Genomic DNA, 11,084 nt, shown 5'->3' on the forward strand with positions numbered 1-11,084 from the left:
CTGAGGTGAATTTCAGCAGAAGATTTTTTCTCTTTAATAAGGAATTCAATGTCAGCACGCTGTCGAAACGAATCATTGTTGTCGACCATTTTGCAAACATTGCCTGTGATCACGTTTTAGAAGATAATGACGTCACAATATGTGAATACATAGTGTAAAGTCTGTAGATTATGATCATATAGTTGTTTTTGTTACATTGTTAAAATTAGAATTATAGTAATGGCTTGCTCATGACTTTCAGTTCAATCCTCTGTAATACAGACATGAAAATAATGTGAAAACAAAAGAATGGATATAATAAGAAATTATGTTGAATAGCAATGTAATGAGTAAGGAATAAACTGGGCTTCGAAAGAAATAAAAACACGGAATAGCCAAATTACTAGGATAGAACTAGATTGGATCTTACAATTGAGACATGAGATGTAACAGGTTCTGGAAGAGATAAAGACAATCTTACAATTGAGATATGAGATGTAACAGGTTGTGGAAGAGATAAAGACAATCACTTTCTATTTAGGACGGAGTATAAGTGTAATGAAAATCATTGTTAGAAACATATACAGCTTAAGTACGATAAAAGGAAAGTAGCTGATCAACATTATTTCATTTTTTTTTCAATAAAACTATTCTTTTTTCTGCTTTGTTTGGTTCATCAATCATAGGAACAAAAATATTTTTCATGAAAATCTCAAACATGTTCTCAACTCACCATTGGTATCTCGCATTTCCTCTTCTCGTTTCCTCATCTGTGAAAAGTCTTGTACAATGGCATCTGACAGATCTTCTAACCGTTTAAGTTCAACCTCCAGGGGCTTCAGCTTTGCTGCTTCCCCCAACTGTAAAAAGACATCATAATACATATGTTAAATTAACAACTTTACTGGCATTTAAAAAACTAAATTTCTCAGGTAAAGAAGAGAAATGCTGGAAACACAAAGTAATAAGAGCTTTACTATTAGTAAAAGTCAACAGTTAGGAACAAATGTTCTCTTAAAAATCTTCAGTACATCATACCGAATTTTTAATGCTGTATTTCTTCAGCCAAAGCAAAATTTTCTTTTCACAACCATTCAACAGCAGCATCTTTGTATGACCACAATAATCCATACTTCGCCTAATCCCATCCATTTCTCCTCTGATCTTTCCACGTTGATAAGTAAGGTTTAAATCCTGATGGGTGCAAGTGGAATTTGTGGTCGATGAAGACAGTACTTGGTGGTAGGTTTTCACGGGGTATTCCCATTTCCCCTACTGGTATTCCACCACTGCTCCATTAATCATCATCATATGGTGCTATATAGTTCTTTTGTTATGGTGCATGAGGGTGATGTCTATGATGGCAAAAAGAACTACATTTTCACAACGTTGCTCATTAATGAGGATGCTCTGGTGAGTTGGTGGTGGCGGTAGTGATGTTGATAATGATAATAGCAGGAATTTTATGCACACACAAATGATAGGCCTAATCCTAATATTGAAAATGGTGAATTCTGAAATACATAGGCAAAATCTTTTTTTATACTGAATTCAAGATCAAACGCTTAATAGAATAATAAAATTACTAGAGTTCCTTTCCTATATCCCCTTGGAACTATTATATTATATTATAAGCTAAGTTGATTTATATCTATGAACTTTGCATTAGATTTTATTGTGCGTTTATGCAAGGAACCATCTGTATATCTACACTTATTGAAGCAACATCCAACATTATCAATAAAAACAGCAATGCAGACTATGTACAAATGGACAATGTGTATATTGTTTAGACGTTATACAAATTTTATTTTTGTGCTACTCTATAAATACCACTGCAATTAACCCTTTCAATGTACAGTGCAGAATAATGAAATTAAATTTTTAACTCAAAAAACGAGAGAAATTAAATGTAACTGCAAAAGCTGATGAAAATGACAGTAAATAGTCAATAGTGTAAGAGTATGTGAAGCATAAATGACTAGATAAGCAAAAACTTGAGATTTACTGCAGAAATGCATGTACCATGTGTATGTTAATATTTAAAAACTACACTTTGTGTGAGAATTTTTTAAACATGAAGTTCGTTTCATTTTTCTTCTACATAGGTAGTTCAAATTTGATCCAGACTTTATTTTATCTTGGATTAAAATATTTATTCAGAGTAATTCCATTATTGCTTATCTATTATATAAGCTTTTATTTTTCCATTATCAATACCTGTCTTTAGTTTGCAAGCAATAATTAGCAGGAGAAAGCAAACACAGAGCTATCTCAAAGACTGCTGCACAGTGAATTACGTATCATAAAGCTTATCAGTGCAGAAGGAACTGGTGGTGCTGTAATTAATCTCAGAAGTGTGGTGCAAGATGGCTGTCCAAAAATCTGACTGACGAAAACAAAACAAGTGGAGTTTAACTTTATTCTGAACATATCCAGTGCTACAACCAAGACAGTAACAAGTTCCTGGATAGAAGTGTGACATCAATTAAACTTGGGTATGCAAATAAACCACTGAAACCAGGATTGCTAGCAAAGAATGGAAATATTCAGATTCATCACCATAAAAAAAGGTTCAAATGAAATCACTGGGGGAAAAGTGGTGGAGAGTTTTTTTAGGAGCTGAAAGGGCTCATATTAATCGATTTCCTTTTGGGTCAACAAACAGTTACTGCAGCATACTATTGTAGTCTTATGAAATACGAAAGGCAAACAGAAAGAAGCCATAAAGTTCAGAAGACATGGAAAATTATCATCCTCCTCCATGGCAATGACTATCCTCGCTGCAAAATCACAGATACCTTTACTGTACTTGGAGGCTGGAAATGGCGCCTAATTCTCCATACAGCCTATATTTATCCCTTTGCGATTATCCCATGTTTGGACTATTGAAAGAGGCAAAATATTTGCAACAAATAACCTGATGATGAAAGTGCGGAAATAGCTGGCAGAAATATATCGATAGGCTGAAGAACTATTTTGAAAAATATCACAGTTGAATTTTTTGTTACATAATGTTCTCATAACTCGTAAATAGTCTGGATCCCCTTTAATAATTATCGTAATCTTTTCTAAAACTCAAACTCTGTAACGTAAACTATCAGAATTCTTGATACAAAATCATTCACAAAAGAACTAAAGAAATTGATCAAGCCCACTGAAGGAACAGACTAAACTGAAATCTTCACCACTTTAAAATTCAGTATAATCACAGCAGACACATTCAGTGTGGAAAATTGTTTCCATGACTGTAAATGAAAGTACATGGCAGGAAGCAGTCATGATCCTCTTGTTCTAATATTTTTATTAATGAAATTATTAAATACGTGAACGTAAGTTAACTCAATATAACACGTGAAGAGCAAAATTGTTATACAGTATTTAGCAGTTAACGACTAAAGCAATTTAGTTTCCAAACAACACCTTCTGAAACATCCTGCCTATAGGTCGCTTCCCCTGCGGCCCAGCCTCCAAGAACTGGCGTGGTTTCCGATGCTCCTCCATCCATGTAACATGTCCAAACCAAATAAGTCGTCAGTCTTCCATCCCCTTGCTTATGGGTGGCAGTTGTAAATCCTCCTGTAGCCTCTCGTTTTTTACACTGTCCCTTCTTGTTTTCCCTACTATTCTTCTTAGGCACTTCATTTGCACTGTGTTAACCTTACTTACATCATTAGTAGGTGAAGCTAATTACTATATCTCTGTGAATAGCAAAATCTATGGCTCTATCCATTGTCATAGATGTAGACTGCTTTCCTATAGTTCCTTGGAATATTTCTTCCTCATCTATTTTTGCGTTTAGATCTCCAACTATGAACTTAACAATGTTGGATGGTATGTTATTATAGATTTCTTCCAATTTATTACAGAACTGATCTTTTTCAGCATCATTCTTTTGTTCCATGGAGGCATGTACATTGATAAATCACTATACTGAAGAACTTAGTCTTGAAGCATAATACACAAATTCTTTCACTGACTGGTGTAAATGCTAGTATGTGTTTTTATTGTTTTTTTTTTTTTTAATAAAAACAACTCCAAATTTCCTGTTCCTACTTTGCTTACCACTCTGAAATATGATGTGTGTTCTGGTATCATATATATCGTTTCCCATCAATTTAGTCTCTTGTAGCGCAATTATACTGTTGCAATTGTTGTAGAAGAGATTTTAGACTGCCTGTCTTACATAGGGTTCTGATGTACCATATACCAATTCGCAAGCCCAGTTTCCTTTGCCTAGTTCGTCGTTGTGATCCATCATTTCGAGGCTTGTTGGGTTTCTGAACATAAATACTTTTATGGTGCAGGGTTGTTAACCCCACGTCCAACCTCAAGCTAACCTTGGGGGGGGGGTCGATGTTTTTCTGTCGAGAATGTCTGCCTTAGCTGGCATTCCCCAATTTGAAAGAGTCAGGAACTTGCTTTTTCATTCTTGCATCCTTAGGGTTACCCAGGAGCCACGATGAGGACATGGACGCATAGGGCTGTGTAGGAATAAATGGTATCCTTTGAAGATACTTCACTACAATTTGATCACTTAAACTTCATTTAAAATGTATTTTTGTACTCATATTGTCTGTTTGCAAAACGTAGACTATGATCTTTCGAATAAACATCAGGAAACATGTATGATAAACTGAAGTAATTATAATGATTAAATTACTCTCCAAGTTAAATTCAATATTGTTACTTCACCAAACTTCGAACTATTTTCTTTCTAAATGCAACTAAGGTGCAACATTCCAAGGACAGACATGGAAATATTAAGATTAATTATTAATTTCCTTTCAGGTTATATGTATATTAACATATCCAGAAACAAGACTTCTTTTACCATGAAACAAGTCACTGCTTCATGGATGGCGAGGAATTACTGGAAAGGTCTATCTTTTAGGAAATACTGAAGGTACAGTAGATTTTTTATGGAGTTCTTGCAATCATGCATAACAATATAAACCTAGCAATGAGCTGCCATGCTCTTAAACATTTAACTAAAATTCTCTCTTCATCATTAGCTTTATTAGTAATCACTCCAATCCATTCAAGAATTCTTATTGTGAAAAAGTATTGTTAATAAGTTGGTAAGAAGCTGACGTGCTTCAGTATCACAAAGCCACAAACAGAATTGAAAACAACTTTACCAACTGCAGATATGGACCAGTCATCAACCATCCCCCAGAAAAGAGAAACAAAAATATATGTTACACAGAGAACAGACATGCATAATAAATTGAAAATATGTTAAATAAATGGCAGAACTGAGTTCCTTACAAATAGCTTTGAAGAAGTGATGAAAAATACTAGGCTAAATATAAATCTTAATATTATAATGTTTACTTTCTTCCAAGATAACACTTATAAAATATAATCCGAGAGACAGTTTGAAAACCATATACAGATATATAGATAGTAAAGTCAAAGTATTGGTAATTAAATTCTTCCCTTCATTTTATACATATATATTTTTTTTATTTCATAACTGGAAACATCCAGTAGATTTTCATAGAACTCACAAGGAAGGCTCACCAAGTGATAATGAATTTTCACAATGATTGTTCCCTCATACTTTCCATTTGAAATAAGAAACTTTCCTATAAATTTCTACATCTGGAGAAAGCCTAGTTTTCGAGATATGATTTTTTTTATTTCTTCAATCTAAAGCTATAACAGCTAACGCAAACAGTGCTATGCGCTAGACATATTAGGCAATAAATCTGATCTAGTTGCATACTGTACTGTCAAAATCTTGTAATGATAAGTGTAGATTTTAACGCAATTAGCTGTGGTGTCCCAAGCCATTCTATTACTCATTTTCTTAGCACAAACTGACAACTTGCCAGCATCATTAATGATTCACATCTCATAATGGTGCTAACTACCTACAGGACATGTATCATAAATAATCAAGAATCTTTACAGACAAACAATTTTCAGTTGAAGGGAATTTTAATTAAATTAGATTACTTTGGAGACTAGAATCATTTGATAACTCATTTTCTTACAACAAGTTAACTATACATTTGCCAGCTTCACTAATGATTCATACCCAATCATAGTGGGGCCTACAGTCAACAGAGCACATGTTATTTTGAATAATCAATAATCTTCACAGACGCAATTTTTAGCTGAAGGCTATTTTTCTGTGGTCATGCCAGAGAATCAGTCCCATTCCGAAGCTTATTTTGGGGTTTCGTAACAAGCTGTTTTTTTATGGTTAGCCCTTCATCCAACACCCAAGCTGGAGGACCACCTCTCATTGGCTGTCCGTGAGACGTAGATGGGAGGATAATATTAAAATAGATTTGAGGAAGTGGGATATGATTGTAGACTGAATTAATCTTGCTCAGGATAGGAACCGATGGCGGGCTTGCGTGAGGGCAGCAATGAACCTCTGGGCTTCTTGAAAGCTATTTGTAAGTAAGTAAACCATCACTGGCTGATCTGGGTTCTCTTTTTGACAGTTTAATTTAAGCTGTCAACAAAGTCGGTCTCAGAGTGCTCTGGAGGCAAGTATAGACATAATTATCCTTACTTTCGTACTGACGACAAGATGAAATCACTTTAAAGTCTTCATCAGGCAATGTCAGGACATTTTGCGGCTTGTTCTTTCTCTTTCTAGTTGAATGACTAATTCATGGACGCTAAAAGGTATCTTGATAGTTTAATTTCGTCAGGAGAGTTTCTGTCAGAATTACAAAATCTGCTTGGCTAATATGTATTCCGTGATGTTCCATAAAAATACTCTTTAATTTCTTCATCCATTACTGAGTTGATAAATCTTGGTGCACTAAGAATTAGTTATATTAACCTGAAATGGAAAAATCTGACCAAGAGAGACTTGTAAACTTTTCTTAACAGGCCATAAGCAGACCTATCCAAAATGCTTTGTTCACTCGCTCTGTTGGTAGAACCATATATTTCTTCATCTGCCTTAATTTCGACCTCCTTAAGAAGCATGTGACATGCTCTAGAAATATACCTGTGTTTAATCTACAGTCATATAAATCTTTTAGTAGCTATTAATCTACCTCTTAAGTTTAGTTTTCTGATCTAGTCTGTGGTTGCATCACTACTTTTAGGCCTAGTTGTTTCTGTCAGAGAAACTCAAGGTTTTATCTCTGTTTCCATCTGTATTCTGAATCTGATTTGTATCATCCTTTGCGAACTTTGCAAAACACTTGGAGTATCATTTTGTTCTGTTTTAACCAGTTAGCAGAGTGGAAGTATTAAGTATGAAATAAGTAATTATTAAAAACATATTTAGTCACAAAAATTTTAGAAACACTTAACTTGGCAGTAAATTACAATTAAGTATAAGTTCAGTTGTTTGCTTTAATGGACTAAATCTATCTGGGTCATACAAAATGCTTTTAGAAGTCTGTTACTTTTTCTGCACTATCCTACAACTAATTTTCTTTTCATTCTAACCTTACTAATTATTAAGAAATATTCGAGCAATGAGGTGCAAAACAAACGAAACTCACGCATCTACCAAAGTTATGCAATTGTGGTGCGATCAATTCAGAAAGTGGAAAAGAAAAGAGTAAGTTGTATACTACTTAAAAATAGCGGTATTTTTTTGGCAACAGATAATCCAAGGAGAGTTAATCGAAGTCCTACTGTAAATACTGGTAAGTCATGGTTATTATTTATGTGACAAATTCATTTTCAGTATTATTTCAATATTTACGATTATACAATACGGAACATCTGAAGTAATTAATTCTGAATTCTGTGACATCTATCATTTCACAATTCTGAAGAAAAGAAAATACTTTACATTCGTTCAGATTTGTGATTGTTTCTGAATTGAAGTAGAGTGCACCTATGGATAACTTCAATGCAGAATCAATATCAAGCAGTGCAATGTAGCATGATGACTTTTATCTTGAATACAACTCAAATGAGGTTAAGCAGCAGCAATAATAATAATAATAATAATAATAATAATAATAATAATAATAATAATAATAAAGGAACAGAGGATGCATACTTTTCATTATGAAATTTAAATTATGTTTCTTCTTGTGAATTTTCTTTTGCAAGTAAAATATAATCGTGTTACTTACACCCTCATAGTTCTTCGCTTCTACACCTCTTTTGGTGACAAGAGACACTTCCTGGGCAATACCTCTCTGCTCTGTGGGCATAATAATGTTCAAGTTAATAATTTTTAACTCTGCAAGATGATATATATTCTATCTGTTAGTCATTTAATCTGGTTATGCCAATGTATAATGATAAGAATTCAGTGAAGTTAATTCTAATATAACTTACATGTAAAGTAATTTAATTATTATGTGTGAAATTACACGATTCTTTAAAAAAAAAATGTATATCGAGAGGGCAACATACCACAAGGATGTACCAACAAATTGTACATTATTGAAATATTTTACTGGAACCTATTTATGTTTGAAAGCATACACCAATTTCACATTTCTGATAATCCTACTTGTCTGTGGTGTAATAATCATGATGAAGATCTGGAACACATTCTTCTATACTGTCCATCCATAAACCACAAAAGAAGTAAATTAAAATCATCAGTATCAGTTGCAGAAGACACAGCCCTGCAGTATATATTGACTACACCCCAACTCTGGCTACTAGCAACAGGCATCTATAATGAACACCGATCAAAATACCCCTCATTTCTCGTGAAAAACAACAACTGAATATACTACAGTGGACTATAGTGGACTTTACGTTGTCGGCAAACAGCTGGATACATTAAGAAGATTGACTGATTGGTTGATGTTTGAAAGCAATCGTTTGAGAATTACAATGGGCATGAAAAAGAATCAAAGAAAGTATTTGTTATGTAGACAAGGATAGGAAAAATAATTCCATATTGATATGGCTCTAATTTAAAATTTCAGTTTTATTGATAGTAATATGTTGGTCACATAAATTGCAAACATAGGTACTTACGTGGTGGAACTCGAGATATGAAGCATATTTCGAAAGAATCGTAATTTTCAGTAACAAACGAAAACTTTCCTTTTGAAATATCTTCTTTTTGTGATAGAATATGTCCTTTAGAGTCCCGTACCTGTAAACAGAAATAACATAATTTATAATCAGAAACAAATTTGAGTACTTTCTAGATTTTCCTTACTGTCATTCGTGATGTCATTGCATCACTTGCTAGATTCATAAAGTCATTTGATGCAGGAGATTTCTTTTTAACTTGGCTCCTAATGAACATAGCCTATTTCGATATAAAACTCATATCCCCTGGTAGAGGGGAAGAGAAGGCCTGATGGCCTTATCTCTATCAGGTTAAATAAATAAATAAATAAAATACTCTGCTAGTCTGCAAAATTCTATAAAGGAATGACACCCGTTCTTTGAAAGTTGCAATATTATTTTACAAAAGTCAATTTTAGTTGAAATCAGTAATATATTTCAGCATCTTTTCAAGAACATATTTTTTTGTTTTTTGACCAATGGCGGGTATTTGACTTACGTCATACACCCATATGAAGCCAGATATGTAGACCAATTTACCGACAGAGTCGTTGCTCAGGGTGTGCCATAGGAGACTGGTCTATGCTACACCCGCGATGAGATGATTTGTTGGGATGCCATAGGGGAACCGGAGCTTCCTGGAGAAAACCCGTGTTACCTGGCCCACGGGCTTGCCCAACACAAGTTATAAATCGGGGATACACCAGGGATCGAACCCGGGACCACAGGATTATAAACATATTTATACAGTTATGTCATTCAAAGACCACGTATTTACATTGTTTTATTGTAATCTATTCCATTCTTTCTTACAGTTTAGAGATGTTGACATTTTACATAACCTACAGAATAAACTGATTTACACAGTATCCCAGAAACATGCTATCAACACAATACCAGGTTCACCCGAAAACCATAAACAATGAAAATGGACAACATCCGATTTAGATGTGGACAAAAAAATTGCTGATGAATTTTATTTCCACACTAGCTTTATTACTTGTGTTTTGAAGAAAGTCATACTGGTGACAAATATTTGCACTCAACAAATTAAAGAATTTATAACATATTATTATTATTTATTTTTTTTTTTTGGTAATTCGGTAGAAAACGTTGGTCAATATGGTGGACATAATCGAGGATCAGTGACAGGTTAGGTTTGGTTTGTTCAGGCTTTTGTATCCCCACCAAAAAAAACGTAGCCTACATGCAAGGCATACGAAAAACCTGAACAAAACAAACCTAACCTAACCTTCCCCTAACCTGCTATTGATACTCGATATCATTTATGTCCGTCATACTGACCAACGTTTTCTACCGCATTACCTTCTCTCTCTCTCTCCCTCTCTCTCTTTCCCCCCTTTAGAGACAGGATTATAAGCTCTTCTTTTATGATACATTACAGAAGAATTAACAATTTGTATGTAAAATGGTAAGCTAAATGGCAGGAAATCGGTACCTTAATTTGAATAATTGGCAATCATTATGGAAAACATCATCTACTGTAAAAATGAACACATTTCACATTACCCGTAGTTTACATAGAAGCTACGAAGAGAAAGATTTCTGCCTGTAACTTAAATTTCAAACGACTTGCATTCATTATGCCTTGTAAGGAAAATAAACTATTATCAACTAGCGCAATTGCAGAAGTGAAATATAGAAAAAGCACAATCACTTTCAAGTCAATTCAACCGTATGGTAAATAGTTATGGGTGTCTATTAATATTACTTGAAAGAATTACCATCTGTCCATAGATATAAATTATACTTACCACGTAATCAACTTTTTGTCCTGGAGCTTCCTGGACCTCATAATCGCCGGTTACAAGTACATTCGACTGCAATTCCTCTTTGAGACATTTCTGTGCGTTCGGTTGTAGCTTCCACATAATTCCATCCACATTGACAATTAAAATAGCGATCACCGCTGCTACTAGAGCTGTGAACTCCATCTCCACGAAACGTCAATGTGAAGTCTTAAATGTTATAAACATGCAGTTATGAAATACTGAATAAAATAACGCAGGAGAAAAACTTAATTTTAACTTAACATAATACTATAAAGAAACGTCGATGAGGTGGCTGCCATTAACCAACGGAATACAACGTCACTTCCCACGCTGCCTGAT

At 34.1% G+C, this 11,084-nt stretch overlaps 1 protein-coding gene across 1 annotated transcript in view; it reads right to left on the reverse strand.

Moving 5' to 3' along the window:
* Positions 1-11,083, reverse strand: part of bai (Transmembrane emp24 domain-containing protein bai) — a 13,219-nt gene extending 2,136 nt beyond the window's left edge. The window contains exons 1-4 of the mRNA XM_069825843.1: positions 10,728-11,083; positions 8,914-9,034; positions 8,049-8,119; positions 713-839 (exon numbers count right to left, since the gene is read on the reverse strand). Of these exons, the coding sequence (XP_069681944.1) occupies positions 713-839; positions 8,049-8,119; positions 8,914-9,034; positions 10,728-10,907 (499 nt within the window). The 5' untranslated portion in view covers positions 10,908-11,083. The remainder of the gene's footprint in view (positions 1-712; positions 840-8,048; positions 8,120-8,913; positions 9,035-10,727) is intronic.
* Between the last annotated feature and the right edge of the window lies 1 nt (position 11,084).

This window comes from Periplaneta americana, chromosome 5 (genome assembly GCF_040183065.1).
Source record: "Periplaneta americana isolate PAMFEO1 chromosome 5, P.americana_PAMFEO1_priV1, whole genome shotgun sequence".
NCBI lineage: Eukaryota > Metazoa > Arthropoda > Insecta > Blattodea > Blattidae > Periplaneta > Periplaneta americana.